This window comes from Lepisosteus oculatus, chromosome 6, assembly GCF_040954835.1.
Source record: "Lepisosteus oculatus isolate fLepOcu1 chromosome 6, fLepOcu1.hap2, whole genome shotgun sequence".
Classification (NCBI taxonomy): domain Eukaryota; kingdom Metazoa; phylum Chordata; class Actinopteri; order Semionotiformes; family Lepisosteidae; genus Lepisosteus; species Lepisosteus oculatus.
This window is the reverse complement of record NC_090701.1, coordinates 30,405,239-30,430,327: the sequence shown is the minus strand read 5'-3', so window position 1 is coordinate 30,430,327 and position 25,089 is coordinate 30,405,239. Positions and strand designations below refer to the sequence as shown.

The window sequence follows — 25,089 nt, the reverse complement described above, 5'->3', positions numbered from 1 at the left end:
GTGTGGTTTCAATGGTTCTTCAAAACACATAAAAGCAACCAAATAACATTCATTAATTCAGAAAGCTTTATTGAATAAAATCTTCTTCCACAATAGTTTATACAACATAAATATAGTTCACAATTGTCCGCAGGTGAGCTCCAGGCACAATGCTGCTGTTCCTGACATGTTCTTATGATCTACCAAAAAGATACCACCAGCTGGGTGGTTCTTCAAGTTTCTGAAATAGAGATTAAAGATAGCAGGTGAGGAAAAGACATTATGTACAGTACTTTTTGATCATTCAAGAAAAACTTTAAAAAATAGAACATGTATTGGCACCAAATAGCCTTACAAACTATTTTTTTTATTATTTCTTATATTTTTGTGTTTCAGGCATTCTGAGATTCTGACATAAAAGCACATTTGAATTATTGATATTTTCTGGGCCGCTTTCTTTCTATTCTTCTTAAATGCAGTCTTTTTTCACATAAATATCTCATTGAAGAAATGTCTTAGTGATTCACAGACATCAAACTACTCACAAATCAGGGGGCATTAAATATACTGAGACAAATCTGGATTTATATCATTAAGTGGAAAAGCAAGTAAAACACCAAGTATGATAGGTCTGGGTTTAAAAACAAGATTAAGACAAATATATTTCATATCTGGACATATTACCAGGTGTAATGATGATTTTAGTACTTGCTTGTCATGTGTTTCATCATAATAATAATAATTGCTTACACTTATATAGCACTTTTCTGGACACTCCACTCAAAGCGCTTTACAAGTAATGACAGGGACTCCCCTCCACCACCACCAATGTGCAGCAGCCACCTGGATGATGCGACGGCAGCCATAGTGCGCCAGAACGCTCACCACACACCAGCTCTCAGTGGGGAGGAGAGCAGAGTAATGAAGCCAATTCATAGATGGGGATTATTAGGAGGCCATGATTGGTAAAGACCAATGGGAAACTTGTCCAGGACGCCAGGGTAACATCCCTACTCTTTTTGAGAAACGCCCTGGGATTTTTAATGACCACAGAGAGTCAGGATCTCGGTTTTACGTCTTATCCGAAGGACAGTGCCTGTTTACAGTATAGTGTCCCTGTCGCTATACTGGGGCATTAGGACCCACATAGACCGCAGGGTGAGTGCCCCCTGCTGGCCCCACTAACACCTCTTCCAGCAGCGATCTTAGTTTTTCCCAGGAGGTTTCCCATTCTCGTGCTGACAAGGCTCACCCCTGCTGAGCTTCAGTGGGTTGCCAGTTGTGAGTTGCAGGGTGATATGGCTGCTGGCAATGATGTGTAATAATGATTTTAGTACTTGCTTGTCATGTGTTTCATGATTCCAGTAAAGGTTCAATTTGTTGAATACTGTCCATTGTGTGTAATTGTTCTGATCATACCTTTTATATTTAGAAAATGTGATACTGTACATGATTAAATTACACTAGGCATCAGGGTATGTCATATTTATGTTGAAGATAATATTTTAAACATAAAAAATATGCAAACCTTATTCAATGTCAAAACATTCACTGTTGAAATAATTTACTCCAGAGATGGCTTTTAAGCTACTTTTTTGAAGGATTTACCTTGCGCTCTTCTGGGTCTGTAACTTCTTCACAGGTCACTACTACAGCGTTTGCTTCTCCTGGCTTAGCCCTCACAACCGTGACAAGACCTGTGCACTTCTTTAAAGACTGCAAAAGAGAAAGAGGAAATGCCCACTGTTGTTTACTGCTATAGGACTTGAGAAGTGTTTAAGGGCTGTACTATCTCTTGGTAGATATCTGGATGAACTGAATGCGATGTGTTTTGCAAAAGAACAAAGGTGTTATCAATGACCTGGTTTGCAAATCACCCAGAGAGTAGCAAAATAATAAATACTGTGAGCCTAGTAACATATTGATTTCAGTTTAGTTTCCCCAAATTGATTTCACTTAATAGCAGGAATTAACATTATACCATTTTAGAAGTTAGTTGTAGGGTGCGCAAAGAAAACATATTATATCAGGGGTACAGTATTTTTGGCTATAGTGAAGAATGAAGCACAGCTAGAGCTCACCCCATTTTCCTTGAAGTCACATTCTTCCTTTCCATAATCCACAAGTTTGGGGCACACAGTCTCCTTCAAAATGAATCTTATAGTATACTCGGTTCCAGAGCCATCACCAGGAATGAACATTGACTGAAAAAGAGAGAAAACCATGACACATCCTGCATAAGATTCATATAAATCATTGTGCTGACCACCTTCCCGTTTTAACAATTTCAGCTCTCAGTTACTCAATTGAAGCCTTAATTGACTGAATAATTGGACAACTTTGAACTGTTTTATGGCTTTTAAATCTACAACATGTTAGAGGCAGCCTTTCAAGTATTACATTTCATTAAAAAAAATTCCCAAACTTAAGAGAAGAAATTGCAAGCTTGCCAATATTCTGTTCCATTCTGTTCCAAACAAGAATCTTATTAGTTTAATGAAGGCTTCAGTTTGGTCATTAAGCACAGCTGAAAAAAAAACACAGTAGGTACTTTTATGTGGTTCTCCAAGATCAGGAGAGTGAACCCCTGCCTTAAGGTACAACCTTTTTGGTAGCATAAACAAAAAGGCTACTGTTATTAAATGTTTTAATATGCTTCAGTGCTTTGATCAAAGTTAATTGTTGTTGTCTTTATGTACAGACTGTTTTAGAATTCACTTCCAGGCAAAAACAATCTGAGACTTGGACAATACTGACTTACCATTCCCTTTAGAGGAGCTACTTTGGGAGGTTTGAAAGCATTAGTCTCCACACTTTCCTGGTTGTAATGAGCTGTCGCTGCTGAGAGAGCATCCATGTAGCTGAAGGTCTTCTTTGCTAGAGACACAGTGGCCACAGCAGCCATGCAGAGCAGCAGCAGATATTCAACTGAAGTTCTCATCTTGTCAGTGAGCTCTTTACTCTCAGATGGTGTTTATAATCTGCCCCAGACAGCAGACAGCCTTTTGAATGTTCTGAAATTGTGCAACACACTGCAGAACATGGTGGATGTTTGCCTTTGAGGAATTTAGGAAACTTTATTTTGGGGGAATTGTGTCATGATATGACTTCGAGTTTCAAACTTTCCAGTAAATTTGAAAACATGATGAAGGAGGCAGTACTAAAGCAAATCAATAACTTGCTCAATGGTACATTGTGGGAAAGGTAACAGTAGACAATCGTGGAAAGGAGTAGAGGGTGTTTATGTATTGTGCCCCTCAAAGTAAATATTGATTTTGGCCTTCAAAAATATTGATTTCTTAATCTTGTAAAGATACAGTATGTTCTTTGTGCCAGTCAGAGAGATGTGAGTACATGAACAGCCCATTTGGAGATGAAGTGCAATGGTAACACTACCAGAACTACACAATAAAATTCCTACAGCATTTCCTCATGATGGAAAGCACTAAGGTGAACTCTTGCTCTTTTAAAGTTCTACATTTGTGTGATTATTGCTGCAGTCACTCCTAAGCTCTCCTGAGAGCTGGGTTTCTTATTTTCTCCTTCATTGTTCAGATTTCTTTTACTTGCTGTTTTTCTTCTCTATGTTACCCCTTTCCCTTTTCCTTGTATTTCATTTCCACTGTCACACTCCGAGCAAAATTCCTACTTGGGATAACATTTGGATTGTCAGAACCCTGCAGTCTTAATGGCCTGGACTACCAATTCCATTATCCATCCATCCATTTTCTAAAACAATTAATCCTGGTCAGGATGATAGGGTGCAGGGGCAAATCCCAGCTAGCAAGCTACACCCAGTACTGAAGGTTAACTGGAGCACCCAGAAGACACCAACGCAAAGACAGGGAGAGCATACAAATACCATACAGATAGCAATCTCTTAAAATGGCATAATAAATGTTCCAAAAAAATTAATACTCCTGCAGGCTGCGCTTTGCTTGCAATAATTACCTTATTGAAATCTGACATTAATTCCTTTTTCATGTATAATTTTTAAAAAGTGTGATTTATGTTCTTTAAACAGCACATTGTTGTTAATTTGTTTGATGGTTTGAGTGCAAAAGTGTTTTTGGATTCCCTCTATGGATTACTTTTGGATTGTTTGTCTCGGCCACACCTTCCCCGTGAACCAGCACACTTTGGACACGCCCTCCAATTTTCAGCCCCGTATTCCTGCATGACTTTTTCCTAGTGTTTCCCCGCTTCTTCGGATTGTGTCGTCCACATAGGGTCCAGAAAGAACTGTTCATTACAATGTATCATTCTAAGAACAGGTTAAAGTCTCAGAATTTCCTCTGATTGATAACAATATCCTACATTCTGCCTTTCATCTCTTTATGTACTGTAAATGCAAAGAGAGGACCAGTCATCCTTCAAAATAATTTAACAAAAAACATGTTTTGTTGAAAATTTAAAATATCTTTTATTTATTTTGCTTTGTTTGTAGATGGCAATTTCAGTTATAAGTGAAATTTAAGAGTGGATTTATTATTCAACAGGATCAACACAGTAGATGTTTTGGCAAGGTGAACATTCATATAGTAGCAATAAAATGTGGAAGTTTCAGCATTTGTGAGTGTATTACTTCACCAAGAGAAATCCACAGTACATCAGTGTAATTCAGCATATTATTAGGCTTTGTCATTACAGTACGTCACTACAGAGAACATTATTCACATATGAGATTAAGCAAGATTGGATTTCCTTATTGGAAATTGAGAAAGCAGCATTTAGAGGGAAAAACAATTCCTGTAAACCTGCTGGTATTTATTCACCCCAGAAGTAGCAGAAACAAGTCGGAGTTCATCAAGACTGACAACAATGTACTTTTTGTGTATCTTCTGTAGATAAAAAGTGTTGGTGTTCATTTGTTCTATTTAAATGATGCACTACTTGTGTTTTAATTAATATACTAAGATTTACTGTATAATAAATATTAGGAAATTCTGAAATTTCCCAACAGACTTGAGCTGAAAAAGCTGGCTGCTTTTCAAAAGTCTCAGCCCAGATTCATTGGAAGGAAAATAATCTCCAGTGGATACCTCCTGCTTCTGCTCTCCAGTCTCATTACTAAATCTTGAAAAGCATTATGTAAATAAATATGCATATTTTTTGGTCTTTAGTGTGGGGAAAAAATGTGATATGTTCATGTACAGTACCTGGATAAATGACCAGAGATATTCAAATATGAGGGTGTAAAGCTATAGTTGATATAAATATTATTAGAATGAAACCAGCTAAAAATTATGAAAGGGAACCAAAAAAATGAATGAGTAAACAGAAAATGTATATTGGTGCCTTAGACCTTATGGCATGTTATTTTGCAAGAGTAAATGATTGTGATAGAGGCATTCTATAGCAGCATCATTTTACAGACATGACAGAAGTATAATCCTTAAAGTACATAATATCTCCTATCAGCCTATTGTATTTGTAATGGACTGACAATGTCTTGGTATTTATGAAATGGCTCACATGTAATGCTTTAATATGTGGACATATATTTATTATTATTATTATTATTATTATTATTATTATTATTATTATTATTATTATTATTATGCCTGAGAGAACACATGGGAACAGACATATTCCCCCTATGAGCTTTTCACCTAGTCATGTTGGAACAACTATCAATTATTGAACGCTTAGTTCAAGCCTGGGTTGTTATCTGCATGGAAGTTGTACTGTATGTTCTCCCTGTGTTTGTATGGGTTTCCTCTGGGTACTCCAATTTACTCCCACAGTCCAAAGACAAACTGGCAGATCATTTGGCTTCTGGGAAAACCGGCTTATGTGAAAATACAGTATGTGAGTGTCCCTGAACTGGATAAATCTGTTAGATAATGGATGAATGGAATATTACTAATACACTAATACAGATAAAAATGGTAATTCATCCAGTTAAACACCACCCACAACCCTTGATTGTTTGATTTTACAAGTTAAATACATTTCAAATACATTGTAATTAACAATGTTGACTCAAACACCCTGGAGCAATTGCTGTGAAGTGCTTTGTTCATGGATAAAATAGTAGTATTCCATGTGGGATTTGAACCTATTCTAAGGATAGAAATAATGTAATTGGAAATTACATATTATATGTGGTGTAGGGGACATTTTCAGAAGAAAGTCATAATACCTGTATAGTAGCTTTGCATTCCAGCCACAGCAATCTGTTGAAGGCTGCAGCTGCACATGTATTTCTAATAATACAGTATCATACCAAGTTAATGAAAATTTGCCATAGCAAAGGAGAGGAGTCACAAACATAAATTCACTAAATAAATTGTATTTGAATCCAAATCAATAAAAACAATGTAAAAGGCAATGTAAAAGGCAGCTGGGACTTCCAAAGATAGATGTAGACAGCACAGAAGCTTTAGGAAAACTAAATATATAATTTGTTTTATGGCAGATACTCAGTTTTTGGTCATCAATAAATGCATCACCTTTTCAGAATCCAGAAATGAACTTCAATCATTTGTTTTCCACTTTTGTATCACGTTTGAGTTTCAACAGTTTCAACTGTTCCACAGCCTGGTAGGGGATAAGAATCAGATGAATATGCCACCTTGTGGATGAAAACTGAATACTCTTTATGTCCAAAAAAGGTTTATCCAACATGGATCCCATAAAGCTTGGCATGTGATGCACTGTGTTGAAAATAAAATCCTTGCTCTACAGGCAGAGCAACTTAAAAAACGTGAAAAGGGTTTCTTAGAGTGTATAATAATATGGGAAGACATGGCGACACAGTGGTTAGCATTGCTGTCTCACAGTGCTGAGGCTCTGGGAGCAATTCTGCTATCTGTGTGTAGGTTCATATAATCTCCCCAAGTACATGTGGGTTTCCTCCATGCTCCATGCTCCAGCTTCCTTCCACAGGGCCTGCAATTGACTGACATCCCATCCAGGGTATACCCTGCCTTGCACCTGTTGCTTCCAGCTCCCCAGTAATTAGCATTGCTGCACACGGAGCTGGGGCCCTGGGTTCAATTTCTTGGGTACAATTTTCATGGAGTTTTTATGTTTTCCCTGTGTTCACATCCAAAGACATTCTGGTAGGTTAATTAGCTTCTGAGAAAAATGGCCCTGGAGTGAGTGTGTACATCTCTGTATCTGTGTTTGCCCTGTGATGGACTGGCATCCCATCGAAGGTATATCCTGCCCCTAGTTGCTGATCTCGATAGGCTCTGGCTACCCCATTCCCCTGTATTGGATGAAATGGTTATAAAATGGGTGGATGGGTGAATAATAGAATGGATGGTTCTTTTGGATCCATGTTAATAAACTTGAGAAGAGTAACAATGATACTTAAAACAATTAATAAAAAAGAGAAGCAAAGACAAGGTACTAAAAGAATGAAAGAAAAATATTAAACAAATTTTGTAAATTGTCTGAAGTTCTTAGCAGTGAAAAGCACAGTTTTGAATTATGTTGCTGTCCATCTTTTGATTTCACTACCTGCGAAAGTCTAGTGCTTTTGACTCCCATAGTTATGTTGACCTATGGAAGACCCACTCCCTGACCTTTGTCCTGGAAGATGCTGATTACCATCTTGCACTCCCTGAAAAGAACATTGAAAAAAATGATGCATTTCAATAATTCACATCTTAAATCAAGACGCACTTGATTTGATGCATGTTTATTAGCAAACTTTAATAACGACTTAACCAAAATCTGTATATGATAAAACAGCTATAATAACAGAAAAATATAAAGAAAAATTCTGTGACTGAACATACAGTAATAATGGAATATCACATTATGTGGCTATAATTGAATGCTGTTTCATGATTATCAAGAAGTGAGAACATTAACATTGTTTTCTGAATCTGAATCCAGATCTTTCGTTGGAAGATGAAAGCAATACTGGCATCATCATCATCTTGCACTTTTCTTATATGAAATGCTATTTTTGGGGTACAATAACAGTAATATTGATTGTACTAATAAGAAATTAAAGTTAGAAATAAAAGTATTTCAGTAGTTCTGCCAAATCATAATTACTAGAAAATAAGCAGAGGGATAGCATATTTAATAATTTGTGTTTGGCACTAACTCGCCTAGCTGAGAAAATGACAGCCCTGGCTGAAGAGCAGAGCTGTCACAATTCCCCTCTGTCACAACCCCGCCTAATCAGAATAAATGCCACCGGCATTCTGACACAGCTCCAAACAATCATAATCAAGCACCTGTCAATTCCTGCAAATGACACCGTCTGGACTAATTACCATATCACACTCCCCAATCACTACCACACCCTTAGAATCCCAGAGTACTTATGTACACCGGTTAACAACTACAGCTTTGGATAAGTACTCCCTGTTTTTTCCCTTCTCTGTCTTTACCCTGCGTTCCACCTCGCCTGGGAAATAGCATAGGGTTCATCATTTCTCTCCTGACATTACACCTTCACTGGTAAGGAATTAGCCAGGTAGCTGCTACAAGGGTGCAGTTGTAGAGGAGAGAAGGCATATATAATAGCAACTTTATATTTCTATAATAGCAACTAATAGCAAATATAAAGAAACTTTATGTTTAAGAACACAGTTTAAGTGCAAGATTACAATTTGATCTCCTCCCAGACTTCTGTATAGCAATACTATTTTAGTTCAAATTCCAAACTATACAAATTGAGCCTATGAATATAACGGGATAACATACTTTACTTTTGTTTGATACTTAAGGTTTTGGTTTTACCCAATCTGTCTGAGGAAATGACAACCCTGGTTGAAGGTCAGATTTGTCACAGCCACCCAAAAAATAAAGAGAAACCCAAAAGACCAGTGCAGACCTCAATGCTATTGGAGTGTGAGCTTTGTTTGGTTGGGTATGTTTGGATATTGTAAAGATACATAGGAGCTCATCAGAGAATGTGCTGTAGAATGGAGTGGATGAGAAGCTTTGGATATGCAATGTATCGGAGAAACACTGATGACTAATGTAATGAATAGGAAGTATGATACAGGCGATGGAATGTAAGTCAGTGAACAGGTATAAAACCCAAGACCTTAGCTTGCTTGAGTTAGGAATTCTGTGGTGGGCAGCAGAACATGTTGTGATGACCTGGAAAGAGTAGCCAGAGGTGAACTGTACTGATGGTGAAGTAGAATAGGAACTGGTAATGAGTGATCACATGCAGAAGTGACAAGAACCGAGTAGATGAGGACAGGTTCCAGTGGATTTCTCAATGAAGAAGAAATATCAGTTACATTTGAGGATGAAAGCTTGGATGGGAGAAAGTGGGGGACATTCTATTTAGGTGCCAGTGGATGGGGGGGTGAAAGGGGGGTGGGGACCCAACACTGTGGCAGATCGATTCGCAAGCGAGGCACTGGCACCAGGGGTGGCAAAAAGTTGTCCCATGTGCAGACTGATGTTGTGTGTTCACATCCTTAGGGCAGAGTGAACATTAGTAACCAGAACAGGTCTTATGGGAACAGTGAAGAGGAGGAATGGGAAAAGGAGAAAGAGACATAACAACAAGGACAGGCTGGCTGGGACCGTAGGTGCAGTTGGCTTGTTTGTTTGACAAGAAATGGAGAGAAGGCTGGAGGAGAGATTGGAGTGAGTGGGGATACTTGGGGGCGGAGCGGTGGCTCTGTGGCTAAGGATCTGTGCCTGTGGCTGGAAGGTTGCCGGTTCAAATCCCGCGGTTGGCAGAGGAATCCTACTCCGTTGGGCCCCTGAGCAAGGCCCTTAACCCCAACTGCTCCAGGTGCGCCGTACGATGGCTGACCCTGCGCTCTGACCCCAAGCTTCTCTCCCTGTCTGTGTATCTGTGTCTCATGGAGAAAATCTGGGTTACGCGAAAAGACGAATTCCTAATGCAAGAAATTGTATAGGGCTAATAAAGAAACATCACATTACATTACATTACAGTAGTTGAAGACAGAATGGATACAAAATGGCTGTGATTGTTACCAGTCCCAAGGATGGTTAATGACATTGGAAGAAAAGAGTGGACATTGTGCGAATTGCAGGGAGGAGATTTATTGTGGGTAGACTGAGAGTGGAGAACTGCTTATTGGAGAAGAGGTGAGGAAAGAGAAGTGGAAGAGGAAAAAGCAACAAAAATTAATATTTAAAAATACTGAGTGTGAGAGACCTTTGACTCCGGAAAAAACTAAACGTAGAGTGCTATAAAAGATACGTGCAGAATTGTGCAGGCAACTATGTCTATTGTATGTAAGAGAACATAAGAGTGTAAATACAATTTGACCTTCTCCTGAACAAGTTTCAGAGCACCTTTAGATAAACTTTAAAAGGCTTAAGATTCTGCTAAATATGAACAGAGTGAGTTATTTAACGAACATTTAAACAATTTTTGTTTTATTAATTTTTTGATCTTTTGTGAATTCACAAAGACTTTAACATTGCCCTTAACTGTTTGTTATAATGTTACATGATACACAGTGTAATCAATTTAAGGAAAGTTTAAAATCCAAATAATTGTCACTTTGAAGTACAATAAAGTATAATTCAATATGTTAAAAGTTAGCCACTAATTTGCCTTTAAAACCATGGGCATCCATAAACCTCATGATTGCCGAGACCCATATCACAAACGTAGATTATTTTCTTACCTCTTCAAGCTTTGTTGGGATAGGCGCACAAGTAACTTTGATATTCTTTACTTTAGAAAGGTTTTCCTTTAGCACAGAAACTAGAGAGTTACACTTTAATTGCATCTGTAAAGGAAAAAATGGGCAGACATTAACAGGCAAATTTCACAAATACTTTACAGTATTTGACAATTACTATTTGAATTCAGGGTGCTTTTTGAAATGTTAGGTATGTGTTATAATAAAGGAGTTACAGTATGTTTTCAGTTTAGCAGCATGGTATATGACCTGAACAACAAGATAGAACCATACAATGCACTTACCATCAAACAAAACATACATACACTTACCATAACATACAAAACATAAGTAACAAAATAATTAATCTTTAATTTTTAAATACAAATATAATCTATGGAAATCGGGTGTGGCAGTGGTTAGCATTGCTAACTCACTGTGCTGTGGCTCTGGATTTAATTCTGGACCTGGGATGCTATCTGTGCGGAGTTTGTATGTTCTCTCTGTGTTTGTTTGGTTGCCCCCAGGTGCTCTGGTTTCATCCTATAGTCCAAAAACATGTTGGCTCTGGTCTGAGAGTGTGCATGTTTGTGTATGTGTGTAATCTGTAACTAACAGGTGTCCTTTCCAGGGAGTATCCTGGCTTGTGCTCTTGTTTGGTGGAATAGGCTCCAACTCCTCTGTGATCCTGTATTGGATAAAGAAGCTAAAATATGTATGTATATATAGCACTTTTAATTCTGATCCCAAGGATCCCAAAGTGCTTTGCATCAAAAAGGGGACCCACTTCATTCACCACTGAAGTGCAGGACCCTCCTGCGTGATGTGCAAAACTATTATGGGCCAGCAGCCCACCTTTAAAGCAGATCAGAGAAAAGAGAGAGACTGCCTCACCAATTGAATTGAATCAAGGTGGAAAATTAGTTAGGTCAGAGTGGGATTTAGCCAGGACCTAATGGTTAAGACCTAATGGTTTCACTACCCTGTAGTGGCAATGCTTGTGTAGTGTGCTCTCTGAAGGCACCAGTTCAGTACGGTTTGGACATTTACTGGGACAATTATTAATTGTAGCAGTAAATCACTAAATTGATTCTTTTGATGGCTTTAGAATCCAACCATGCGATATAACTCAAACAACGCACACACACAGGTACTAATACACGAGGATACATTTATTAATACATAGAATATGCATATAAACCTAACAGATCTTATCGAGAGGGTTATCAGAATACAAAAGGTATATATTCAGTCAGTTACAAAGAGTTACATATATCAAGAGGACATACGTTCAGTATATCATTTATTTAGACCGTTTTGTAAATTAACTTGGTTATAACTTCTACATTAGATACTCAAAACAAGTACATAACTCTTAGGAATTAAATTAATATCAACTGGTTGGGATAACAATTGAATTCTTGAGCAGTAATGCAGTGAAGTTGAATACTCATCCAATCTCTGGGGATTCAGATCTCCTGCGGGCACAAAGAAACAGTTTCAGGCTGTTGCTGTCCAATCCGCGCTCTCTAGCTCGGTGCCAGGCTGTGCTGTGCAGCTTGCGACGGTGCGCTGCTGATGCTCACTGATCGGCTAGTTAGTGCTGGCTTTAACTAGCACAGTTTATGCACAGAGATGAACAGAGAGATGAGGCCTCATTTGGGAAAGCACAGCAACCATTAATTCTGTCTTATTAATAAGCATTGCCGCTACAAAGTTAATAAGACAGAATTAAGCGTTGCTGTGCTTTCCTAAATGAGGCCCCATCTCACTCTCCATCTCTGTGGTGCAGCCACAGAGAAAGTATTCATGCAGGCTGATTTAAAGATGTTTTCTTTTGATAAGGGACAGCTCCCAAACGGGGATGCACTTAGCTAAGCCTGACTATCATGATCAATGGTCATCCATTGGCGCCTATCTGTCTAGGGAGTGCCAAATGGACATCTGGACTGCATTCCTAAGGAGTCAGGAGTAAGTGACTCATATCTCACCTTGATCAACCAATCAGGTACTGGCAGGGCGTGGTAACACCACGTGGTTCTCCAATGCCACCCAAACTCTCAACCAATCAGCACACATCTGTGTCTTGGTCAAAAAGGGAGCGCAAGCTCAGGCTCTCCTTGGCCATTTTTGCGCATCCTCAGAGACAATCACGTGACAACTGCTGTTGTCTGCACTGGGACTTAGACTTTATTCTAAGCACAAGGCCGAGGATCCCGTACGTACTCAGAATTCTACCAACGTGAATGCTCCGCTTGATCAACGGCAGCCTACAGTTGGACCCTCGTCGACAACCTGAATAGCTTATTCAGAAGCAGCGCTGGAACGGGAATGAACCAGCTTCTTCCCGGGCAAAAGAGTGACTTATGAGGACTTGCGGTCACACTGTGTGCATAGAGACTTTCTACTAGCCAGCCAGACTGCTGGTAGCAATGACTGCCCTGCGCCCAACAGTTAGATTCCTCTGCCTGTCCTACTCTGAGCTGCACCTCAACTGGTTGGCCGGTAGCCAGAGGATGCCGGGACAACGCCCATTGGACAACCGCTGGAACAGAGGCTGCAACACAGCCTGTCAGCTGGTTTGGTGTTCGTGCCGGGAAATTCCAAATCCATACACAGTGGATAAGTAAACCCCATGTTCTACATTGCGATAATTCAATTGTACCTCAACACAAGTTGTTATCAATTTAATTCATGAGTAATGTATTTACTACCGAGTTTAGAGTAACAGTGGGTAATAACACTGATTAGCGATTTGGTAACTGAACTATATATATTGACATATATTCTCTGTTGTGTATCTCTCTGTGTTTGCATCTTTTCGAGATTATATACCTTGTATATTGATAACCCTCACAGTAAGGTCTGCCGCTTGTATCCAGGCAGACTAGTATACGTTTGGTGCACAATTTATGTTAATAAATGTATCTCGTGTATTGAACCCGAGTGTGTGCGTTGTTAGTTGTTCTGACGATTGATTTTCTAAAAGCCACAAGGAACCACCTCGTGATTACTGCTACAATTAATAATTGTCTCAGTAAAACCATCAAACCACTAAAACCCCCACAACTCCTTGAATGATCTGTTATGTTTTGAATGATCTATCAAATTAATCAATAATGTAGAATGAAAGTTGTTGGATTGTTTTTACAGGACATTTAAATGGAAACTGAAATGTTTTGATCTTATAACTACTCCCTTTGCTATGAAACTCCAAATTTACCCCAGGTGCATCTAAATTTCCTTGTGAGATCACTCAGAATCCACCTGTGGTCAGTCCAATTGCTTGATGTCAGCAGAACCTGAACAACTGGACAATAAGGACCTTAGACTCACTACCCTGACAGAACTACAGAGTTCCATGGCAGGGTTCCATGAGACCAGGGAACATGTCCAAGAACAACAATCTCTTCAGCACTACCCATATTAAGCCTCTATGATGGATGCTAGACAGAAACTAGTCAATTAGCGTGCCTGAAGTTTGCAAGTAGGCACATAACAGACCCTGAGACCGTGTGGCAAAAATTCTATGGGCTGATGAAATAAAGAAAATGAGCTGTATGGGCTGATGAAATAAAAAAATGACAAGGGTACAGCTCATCACCCATGTAAACTATAAATGGCAGTATATTACGGGTATCGTTTTCAGTGGTAGGAACTGGTTCACTTGTCAGGATAGTGGTCATAATAAATGGAGCCAAATTCAGGCAACAATGCTTCCCATCCAGCCTGACAGAGCTTGAACAAATTTGCACGGAAGAATGAGAGAAAATCCCCAAATCCAGATGCGCAAAACTGATACAGACATACCTAAGAAGACCCAAAGCTGCAACTGCTGCAGAAGGTACTTCTACAAAATTTGACTCAGTGTGGCGAATACTTCAGGAAACAAAATATTTCCCCGTTTCATTTTTCAGAAATTTAAAATTTTGTGCTTAAACTTAAATTTAAAAAAAAATGTTACGTGCTATTTGAATGAAGGGAAAAAATAATTTCAATGCATTAAAAATTGGATGTAACACAATATTTACATTGCTCTGGGGGTAGATATTTACTGAAGGCAGTATAAGTTAGATAAAAATGGGTCATGACAGTACAAGGAAGAAAAGAAAATTTAAACACAAAAAATAAATTGTCCGTTTTACACTTTCATTCAATTTTGCATTTTATGGTATGCAGGATACATTTTATTTAATGCATTATTTCTATAAAAATGCAAGAGATGAAAACAAAGCTATTGAAGCATTAAAGGAATCAAACCAGCCTCTTTACTCAAATCCCTGATCTAAAATTAAAAATCAAAATAACATTCGGCACAATAAATTTAGCCTTTTGATTTAGCCATTTAATTTCTAAAATTTGAAATGCAAAAATCACATCAATTGATATCTCCTTCACATGTTCCTGCTGTTCAAAGAACTGTAACTTACTCCTCCTTCCATAAAAGAGCAGTACAACTTGTTGAAGTTCTCTGTATTTGGGCATACGGTTTCTCTCATAGTGAACTTCAGCTTATAATACACACTGGAGTCATCCTCCCTCCTTCTCTAAAGAGGAAAAAAGAACAGTTTCATTACCTTTTATCACATACTATTCTTCAGATGGTATTGGTAACAACATTTTTAATGTAAATACTTTAAAAACTGTTATCATTACTGTTTCCTTTTGATTTAATCAAACTACCTACATACTGTATGCCCTGTCTTTATGGTGTTACAGGCACCACTCACAGAACATTTCCACATAAATATGGACATGAAAAGGCAGTTGAAAAGAAAGCAGAGATGCAAATTCAAGTGTCTACATTCCTTACCTTTACCTTAATTTTTAAAGGAGCAGTAAATGACTTCTGCCCTTTGTGCCGCTTTTTTCCTGATCTATATTTGAGAATACGTCTTTCAATTTTGTACATTTATTATGCTGAATAATGCTACTCAGGCAGAAAAAGAGCCTTTGAAAATCAAGATGATTTACTTATTACATGACTCTTGAAATGAGAGCATTATGTTGAAGCTGGAGGACTCACTGGTTCATGTAGAGCACTCTCTTCCTTGAAAGCATTGAGCTGCTCACTGCCCCTGTTGTAGAACTCTACAGCAGCATACAGGGTATCCTGTGGTGAGAAAACTGCCTCTTCCAGACTCCCACTGACTGCAGCAGCCAGGGAAAGCAGCAGAAGGGATCCAGCAGAAGTCTTCATCCTGTCTGGGACTCCTTTATTAATGGCTGCTGCTAATGAGCAAGTGCAAGGCAGCTGGTCCTTTTAATAATCCTTTGCCTACTGATTGAGCAACTTGCTTCAAAGTTCAGGGGGGGATATTTGTATCTGGAAATCTGAATGTCTGAGGCAGCCACTTTGTGTTATATGTCTTGTTCTGAGACATTTACCATAAAAAATACTAGTATTGGATCAGGCTGGCATATTTGCCCCATTGCATACGTTTGAAGTATGTACTGTATGGAGCAAAATGGTGCTTGTCACACCTCCCAAAATATGAATTCAGCAACCCATTTTTAAATTGATTTTTTCTCCATCTTTGAATCTAATTTACAGTAATACTTTTCAGTGATATTATCAAAGGACAACAGTTCAAATTTTCTATATCTAAAAACATGTAAAATGATTGTACAGAAAAAATACAGAACTGGTTTTGGAACCATTTACAGAACTGACACAATATGAATGCAGTTTTATGTTGCTACTATTTGTTTCATGCAAGACAAGAATGCACTTCCATTTTATGAAAGACACAACTCCTGTCGGATTATACCATACTGTACACTCAGGGAATGCAATCACAGGCACTAGTCAATGTTCTTCCACATGTTCGACAGGGTTCATTATTACAGCAGGGGTATGCTACCCTGACTGGCACTGGAGTAGAATGCAGCTCACAGCTCATAGGCTGTGAAACGTATTCTCAGCTTTAATTTTATATCAAGATCCTCCAATATAGAATTCCACCTGTCTAGGACTAAATTAGTAAAGGTTTCTCCAAAGAGGGAATTTCTTTTATGGAAAGTCACTGCATGGATGGCTATAATTTGTAAACACACCCTGTGTAAGCAGTTGTCTATAATAAATGATATCACAAAGTAGTTACCTCACTTACACCTTATCAGTATTATGCATGGTTCCAGAACAAACATTCTTTCCAAACTTTGTCTGTTGATTTATGTCTAGTCTTTATACACATTCTACCTTGTTTAATCAGTGTAGCACAAATGCAGGTTGAGCTTGATTATTTAGTAACACCAAAGATTAAACGTCTTCTTTCTTTGGTATTTTCTTTTTGTTGGAGAAATAATTCAATGGTGAAGACCAAAGATCTTTTCCCTGCTGTCAAGCATGGTGGTAAGATTATTACTGTTCTGCTTCTCCTCTGCATGTACTGGGAACCTTGTCACAACTGATGGCAACACAGAAGGAGGAAAGTACTGGGGAAATAAGAGGTAAACCTGCTTCAGCCCTAAAACTGGGACAAAAAAAACTTTCTGCCAATGATCTAAATGTAAATGTAAAGTAAGAAAAAGAAAGTGAAAGTTGTTAAGTGTCCCTTTCCCTCTCAAAGTCTTGAATTAAATCCCATTGAGCATCTGTGGAAAGTTGAAAACTGTTGTCCATAAGCATTCTCCAAGCTAACTGAGAGTCTGAGGAAATCTACCAAGAATGGTCAAATATTTATCAAACCAATGTGTAAAATTCATAAAGCCTTGCTGCTGCAATTGCTGCCACACACTTATTCACTTACGCACTTACAAATACTTCAGCAATCAACATATTTCACTTTTTCTCTTTAGTTTTTGCTGACATTTACTTAACTGATCTTAACTTTAGTAGTATTCAGTGTCAGCATTGAATCGATGAACGAATATTAAACTTAAATAAAATAATGTGTATAATAATAATCCCTTCTCAAAATGGGACCACCGTAGTACGGATCTGCATCTTTTTCAAAGCACTGTATGTCCTTCCTTTACAGAAACACTGCTATTCTCTTCAGTGCTTGTGAACATTTTATATTAAAACACTACTGTACACAAATCATTGAATATCTGTTCATTTTTAACAGGGAGGATGTTTTATATTCAGATAGATTTATTTTACCCTGTATAAGCAGGTAACCTGCTTTTGTTCAGATTCAACTGATAGATGAAACAGAAGTGAGACTTAGGATCACACACAGTAAAAAGAAGAAAAAGAATTGGTTACTTGTGTCACACTTAACAGTGCCAATTCACAAGACACTGAAATATCCACAGTGGCAGTGCAACAAATGAAATCAACACAAGTGAAAAACTGCAACATTATATGTTGCATCCTGCAGCATCTGTCTTTTTCTCTGAGTGGGTATCATCACAGTACTGATCCCAGTGCCTCTTTGATTTGCTGTAGCAAGTTTTCTGGCTGTGATGACAATGAATCAGGGTCCAGCCTCTTGAAGTCTTCGTTGCTGAGCAGACACTCCAAGACATGTGCCACTCGCTGCAGATCAAAGGCTGCGTGGTAAGGACCTAGAGCAGCCAAGGCCTCAGACAGCCTGCTGGAGGAAGAGCTTCCTGCACAGGAGTTGAGGAAGGTGAGACGGTTCTCTGTAATGATCTTCAGGAAGGTGTAGAACTCCCTGTAGTCAATGCCACTGCATGACTTCATGATCACCTGGAACACACACGATCGGTATGTGATTTTTAAAGCAACCCAATGCGTTTGTAGAGACCTGCATTTTCGACAATGTTCTGGTTTAGGGAAAAGCTCGGTCGCTATGCTTTAACATTAAATTAGCTCATGAATTACAAAGTGAAAAGTCCCAGAGAAGAGGAGGCAAACGATTCCACAAAGTAAACTGCAATGGAATCTCTCAGATTTCAAAATTATCTCTCCATATTGCTCCTGTTTGTTTTTTTCTTTTTAAAAAGGAAGGACATTTAACACACCAAAAAAGAACAGCAAATCTTTAAAATCTGAATACAAATAGAATTTTACAATGTGATACAGGAATGGGAAGAATTGAGAGAGACTGTTAATATTATACTTATAAATCACCTAAATCAGGGATTGGCAATTCCATTCATTTTAATTTAAGTAATGGCTGTAAGGTTAAACTGCCCATTGCTTTTGATTCTAATCACTTACTCATTGAAAAACGTGAAATTCAGCCCTGGAGGACTGGAGTTGCTCATCACTGATCTAAAATGATCCTGTCAGCTTAGAAGGAATAACTAGAGATGTGTTGGGAAGAATGTTTCGTGTATCATCAAGCTTTTAACTTTTAATTTTGAGGCTGTCCACAAAACTGATCAAACTTGCTGAACTGTCCTAAACATGTACAACCACTTTTTTTTCTAAAAAAATAGTATATCCACAGAATCGCTACAAAGCACATGTTTAAATATTAATCAAAGTAGCAAATTCAATTATGGCCAACTACTCAATCAAAATGCAAAGTCCTGATGAAACTACACACAATTATTATCAGAATCACAATACAACAAAGTACAGCAAGTACAGGTGCCATGCTAAAGATACAGTCTGACTGAACAACCAGCTTGTTACAAAGTGAAAATCCCAAGGTGCTTAACTATTACAAGTCTTTACTTCTGCAATACAACTTGAAGTTCTCAATGACCTACAAGGGGAATGTGAGAATCCTTGCTTTCTGTCTGAATACCTGGCAGTGCTGGTGCCAATTGTCCATGGTGTTTTTCCACTCTCCAATCTCATTCTGCACAGCACTCAACTCCCCTTGAAGAAACTGCCACATGATGTCCAAGTTACAGCCATTGAGCCAATTGTGATTAATAGAGATGGTGTCCTCCTAATACATGAGAAAAAGACAACACACAGTTTTATAAAACTGCAACTGATAGCCATTCTACTCTTAAGACGTTTTCAGATCTTTTTGTTCAATTAGCCAGATTAAATCACTGTAAAATACTTACAATTTGCATTATTTTTTACCATCACAGAACAACAGACATTAAGGTAGCACCCACAGACAGGTATGTCTTTACGGTTCTTAAAATATATAATTTGAGTTGGACTTAATTATTAAGACAGTTCCAGTAAAATAAAAACTCAAAGCCATAGACCATGTTAAAACAGAATCTTGAGCCCATTAGGAAAACCAGCAAATGCAGATATGCAAGAGTCCTTGTAACATTGTTTCTTGTCTGTGACTTAGTTAAAACACACAATGATGATTGCTGCCTTGCAGTGCTGGGGCCCTGGGTTCGGTTCTGGCCCTGGACATTGTATGTTCTCCCTGTGTTTTGCATGGGTTTTCCTTTGGGTCAAAAGACACATTAGTAGGTTAATTGGCTTCTGAGAAAACTGGCCTTGGTGTGAGCGTGTGCCTGTTTATGTTTATGTTTGTACTCTATGTGCCCTGTGTTAAACTGGCATCCCGTCCAGAGTGTACTCAGCCTTTCACATTTTGCCTGCCAAGATAGGCTCTCCCTGAATTGGATGAAGCAGTTAGAAAAAACAGAACAATGGACATCATAGGTATTATGTCATATTATATGTGATATAAGACATATAATGTGTTCAAACAAATTAGGTGGCACTTACTAAATTATACACCTGGTGATGCCATCCACTGGGCACAAAGATTACTTCACCCGCTTCCTGGATGATTTCCAGAGGCTTACAGACCTCCTCGTAATGAGGGTATTTCCTCTTGTCCTGGAGTATGGGCGCAGTGATGTCATAAGCAAGCTTGCCATGACAATCTCGAAGATATTCTTCCTGTCCTGGAGGGTACAGAAGCCACTTTTTCCTTCCACACACATTCGCTGACCAGCTGTAGGAGCAAAAGACATCCACGTGGAAGGGGGTCCTGCGAAACACAGTTAAACTATATGACACACACAGAGATTTTCCAGCAGAACGGGAGCTGGAGGCACATGAATATCAAAAATCAAAATAAACAGTGCCATCTAGTGGTAGTGATACTTGGAAATGGATATTACAACAAAGTCTTTTAGGACAAAAACAACTGATACTAATTAAACAACTTTTTTGCCCTAAAAAGGAATGGGAAGTCAATGTCCCTTGCTGGGGAATGATACTAAAGTCACCCAATCAAACCTGACCATGTCACACAGCTTCATCCTATTTGGTACCAAAATAGGAAGAGGTCGAAAGCCAAGGTGGTGACAACATCCCCCTTGTTCCTTTTAAAGCAGACCGCAGTCATCACCAATAGGTCAACAGGAAATAGGAACCATCTGCTACCCAGGTTGAGAGGAAGCTCAAGATCATTGAGGGCCTGGGCTTGGAACAGGAGCAGATGCTTAGTCCAATACATTGAAATGCAGTGAGCAACAACACCATGTCAAGTATGAAGGATGGCTTGGATTGTACCAATGGACAATCAACACTTTCAGAATTTAAAATGAACTCACCAATTATGCCTAGAACATCCCCTGCCTGACAAGTTGGCATGAGAACCCAACAAGAGAGATCCACAAACTCTGGGGTTTAAAAAGAGCCATAAAAAAGGTCAATAGAAATGTCTGGGGGGGATCATAGGCAGAATGGCCCAAGTAACTGCTGGCTGGATGGTGAGCACCCATCAAAATTCCATCCACAATGGTCATCATGTACACCTTCAATGAAAAGCCTACTTTTCCTTCCCCCCCAAAAAAAGCCAAACAGAACTGGATCAGGCCAAGATCATAAGCAGTGCACCACGTCTCAAAAAACTTCCAACGTGTACAAGGACTTGTCTGCCGTACAAGGAGTTTTCAGAATGTGCAAACCATCACCTCTGAGAAGATTAGTCCCAACAGTCAACCCCACTCAGGGGCCAGACTCACAGCTTGGTGGTAACAGCCATGGCTGCCCATATGCATCTGCATCTCTCAACTTTGAAAACAACCAGCTTGGAGCTGTGTGACACAGAAGAGTCTAACTGGATGGCACTCTGTCTGAAATAGAACTAATGCTGCTTATCTTGAAAGGAAATACAAAATATAAATAATAATAATTCCTTACACTTATATAGTGCTTTTCTGGATTGATAAAGGCCAAGGGGAAATTTAGCCAGCAAACAGGGGAAACACCCCTACTACACTCCAAGACACATTTAACCCTTCTAAAGTATCAAGAAAGAGTTGGTGACATTCGTCATGCTTTAATAGGTTGAAGAAATGAAATGAAACAATCCTTTAAATTGAAAGAATTCCATACCATGAGCCTTCAGGTCCCATGTAGACAAAGCGGTAATCATCCACTTCAATGGCATCCCAGTACTCATTCAGCCAGTCTGAGGTGGCAAACATTGGAGTGCTATAAACATTATGCTCAGGAAACTCCCTGTCATAAATTTCACAACATTAGAAATCATTATTTTGTTATGACCTAGAATATGCTATTCACATGTGGCCCCTAAGTTTCATTTCACGCAGAACTTTGGCCACTACTTCACTATGAACCACGACTTCATCACATTGATCTGGCAAATGATCATTTAGGGAAATTAGGACTTGAGTGTTACAATTCTCTAACGAAGTGAACTGGAAGGGTCAAAGGTTAAGTAGAGCTGACAATGTATTTCATAATTCATTAAACTGATACTGTAATTATACAATTCCTAGCAATGGTTTAAAACAGTTCATCACAAAGTATCCTAAACAGCTTTATATACAGTACTATGTTGAAACAATGTGTTCATAATGTCTTAAACATTATAATACAACATAACTTCTATATTTGTTCCAAATGCTGAAAAATCTGAGTTCTCTTACAAACTGGTGTTATTCTAAAATGTTAAAGGATGTATGCACAAAAAATAAAAAAATGGCATTCTGTACTTTTGCCTCTTATTCATCTTTTCATATCAAATCTGAATTGCTTGAGTATGCAGCAAAAATTGCAGTTTTGACTTCACTGTCCCAATACTTAAGGAAGACACTGCAGCTGCAGAAGCCAGACTCAAATCCAGATGCAAACATATTTTAGATAACAGACTAATTCAAAATTATATTTAATGAAACACTGTCTAGTGTCATGGTTCACAAATGCCATGCACATCATTAAATTGCATTAAATGAATCTTCAGAGTTGCAGTACCATAAGAGCAGCCTGCTGTGTGAGTAAAGAAGTGGGAACTACCACAAAACTCAGGGAACATGCAAAATCATGATTTTACCTGTCCATATGCCAATCCTTGAGGTATAGGCATCCCTTGTTAGATGAGTGTCCGTTTTGAATGTATTCTTTCCAATAGGCAACATAGTCTTTAAAGGGCATAATCTGTTTTGGATTGGCATTGTATTCCTTCACATTGCAATTTGCCACAGGAACCAGAGCATCTCCTAAAATACAAAGTGGACATTGATATAAAGATAAATTAAATCTAGCCAGCTAAAGTAAAGTAAAACATTTCTTTTCAGGCTTTTCCTAATAGTTACCTTAGAATGGTAATGACCTATGATTCCTACTACACAGAAAGTCAAGCTGAACCATTAGATATCAGTGCACATTTTCCATTCACATTTATTTTATTTAACAGTGCCTTGCAAAAATATTCAACCCTTCTAATGATGTAACAAAACAATTTCCAATTGTTATCGTCTAATGAACTAATTAATTAACTTTTAAAAGATGAATATTATGATTAAAACAAACCTTTATGCTTAAATATGTTAAATGTAAGCAAAAACTGAAAATAAAAATCAAAATGTAAAATGTGTTGATTGCATAATAATTTATCCCCTTTGCTATAGTAACTGCTAGGGTAGTAATAGGGCATTCAGGTGAATGATTGTATTGGTGCATCAAAGTAGACGGGATAACAGAAAACTTGTCATTTCCCTTGGAAATGCTTCAAAATTCATCCTTGACCATTTGACTCCTTGAGCAACACCTGTGTAAGATGTTACACATCACCTGTGTAAGATGATGTTTGAAGACCTCATTGTTAAAGATCAGACCGATGGAAGGAAACACATTGTCTGTTTCTAGAGATGCTTACTGAGGACCCAGACATAACTTCACAACTGGGACAACGAGACAAAACAGAGAAACAGGATGTATGCTCAGTCATCAATGGGCAAGACCATAGAACCAATTTTCTGGGACTCTATGTTAAAGAAAACTAATAGGGGTAAATCACAAGTCAAAATCTGAGGAAAAAAATACAGTACAGTAAGTCCCATATTGCTCCACCAACATTCTTGAATATACAGTATTTGACTTCTTGCAACTAAATGACCTTCCCTACTGTTAAGTGTTAAACCTGAATGACTATTATCTATTTTCTAAGTTACAGGCTCACTTCTGTTGTGAGTGAGCAGATAATGAAAGGCATCCACTGAGGTCTGTCTAGAGGTTCATCCTTAAGCATTATTTCTGTTGGCATGGACAGTATGAAAAAGAACTGACCCTATGGCTTTAACTCAAGGGGAACTGTAATGCTTTAAAGTCATTGAGGACAGAACTACAGGTACAGTATATGTACTGTACATTATTTACCTTAGATCAAGCCACAGACCCGCCTTCCATAAATTACATTAATTCGTTAAGAATGACAAACAAACACACTATAACTAAAGAGCACATTATTGCTCTAGTTCAACAGATGTTGTTGAAATAGAATCATAAAGTAGAAAATAAAACTCTTTACCATAGTCCTGCAGCAGTCGCTGGAAATTTGGTTTTCCTTCTTCAGTGACCCAGTGTTTCCTACAGCTCCAGTCTTCCGTAAATTTTGTCGAAAACACACAAGGATGGTTTGGAAGCAAGTAATTTTTAAAAAACTTGGAATAGCTAAAATCCCTTTTTACTATATAGTCGACAAAGTGAGAGGAAAAGAACTGCTCGTATGATTTTCTGGAGATCTTACTTAGACTTGAACACGACTGAAAGGTTTCCCTATCCATTTCTGTTTTTATTTGTAGAACTAATTCACGTTCTGCTTTACAATGTAAAATGGTAGTAAATTAAATTCATTAGACGTGTAAACGACCTTTTCATTTTCATTCAAAACCAAACGCTCTCTTGTGCATGACTCCATGTTCATAAAACACAGCACACACGTTAATGATTAATGGTATTAGTTACGACGTTTATGACAAGAATAAGTTATCATAATATTAGCATCGAAGACAAGCTGTATATTATTTCGAAAATTAAAAGTGCACGAATTATTTGTATGCACTTTTTAAAAGCTTAAAAATCAAACTCGCCACACTGGATCACGTTGTAAATATAAATTCTATATTTATCTTATCAGGCTATTATTATAAAGTATTCTTGTTCCACAAATCATAAAATAAAATCGCATTGTACAGAAAGCGCTCTTATTCAGAATTGTAAAATGTGTTGCAAAAATTATTACTGACTCTCCAAACGTGGTCTCTTACGAACTCCATTTTTCTGTTACACTTCGATATCTGCAAGACTACTGTGGATCTCCTACGTAAAAGGGGAAGGATCAAAGCGTTACACCAAATATATTAAGGTTATATTTTTTTAGGAAGATCATTTGCGTTTCATACTTACTTGTGCACC

The 25,089-nt window shown here is 38.2% G+C and overlaps 3 protein-coding genes across 5 annotated transcripts; all 3 read right to left on the bottom strand.

Moving 5' to 3' along the window:
* Positions 1-48: 48 nt before the first annotated feature.
* On the bottom strand, positions 49-2,969 carry LOC138239418 (cathelicidin-2-like). The gene is made up of 4 exons (XM_069191190.1): positions 2,741-2,969; positions 2,061-2,183; positions 1,588-1,695; positions 49-220 (listed from the first exon to the last, which is right to left on the bottom strand). The coding sequence occupies exons 1-4, from the start codon at positions 2,918-2,920 to the stop codon at positions 173-175; spliced, it is 459 nt and encodes a 152-aa protein (XP_069047291.1). The 5' UTR covers positions 2,921-2,969; the 3' UTR covers positions 49-172.
* Positions 2,970-6,252: 3,283 nt separating this feature from the next.
* LOC107078222 (protegrin-2-like) lies at positions 6,253-17,356 on the bottom strand. 2 transcript variants are annotated; one of them, XM_015354230.2, is made up of 4 exons: positions 15,598-17,356; positions 15,002-15,118; positions 10,575-10,679; positions 6,253-7,552 (listed from the first exon to the last, which is right to left on the bottom strand). In XM_015354230.2, exons 1-4 carry the CDS (start codon positions 15,769-15,771, stop codon positions 7,460-7,462), a joined length of 489 nt encoding a protein of 162 aa, XP_015209716.1. In that variant the 5' UTR covers positions 15,772-17,356; the 3' UTR covers positions 6,253-7,459. The 2 variants fall into 2 exon arrangements, with proteins under 2 accessions (XP_015209716.1, XP_069047290.1); XM_069191189.1 differs by lacking the exons at positions 6,253-7,552; positions 10,575-10,679 and adding an exon at positions 11,833-12,049.
* Positions 17,357-17,650: 294 nt separating this feature from the next.
* jmjd4 (jumonji domain containing 4) lies at positions 17,651-25,020 on the bottom strand. Of its 2 annotated transcripts, none has more exons than XM_015354229.2 (6): positions 24,203-25,020; positions 22,727-22,892; positions 21,766-21,891; positions 20,143-20,374; positions 19,241-19,387; positions 17,651-18,231 (listed from the first exon to the last, which is right to left on the bottom strand). In XM_015354229.2, exons 1-6 carry the CDS (start codon positions 24,456-24,458, stop codon positions 17,929-17,931), a joined length of 1,230 nt encoding a protein of 409 aa, XP_015209715.2. In that variant the 5' UTR covers positions 24,459-25,020; the 3' UTR covers positions 17,651-17,928. The 2 variants fall into 2 exon arrangements, with proteins under 2 accessions (XP_015209715.2, XP_006634245.2); XM_006634182.3 differs by having other exon boundaries at positions 20,143-20,410; positions 24,203-25,019.
* Positions 25,021-25,089: the final 69 nt, after the last annotated feature.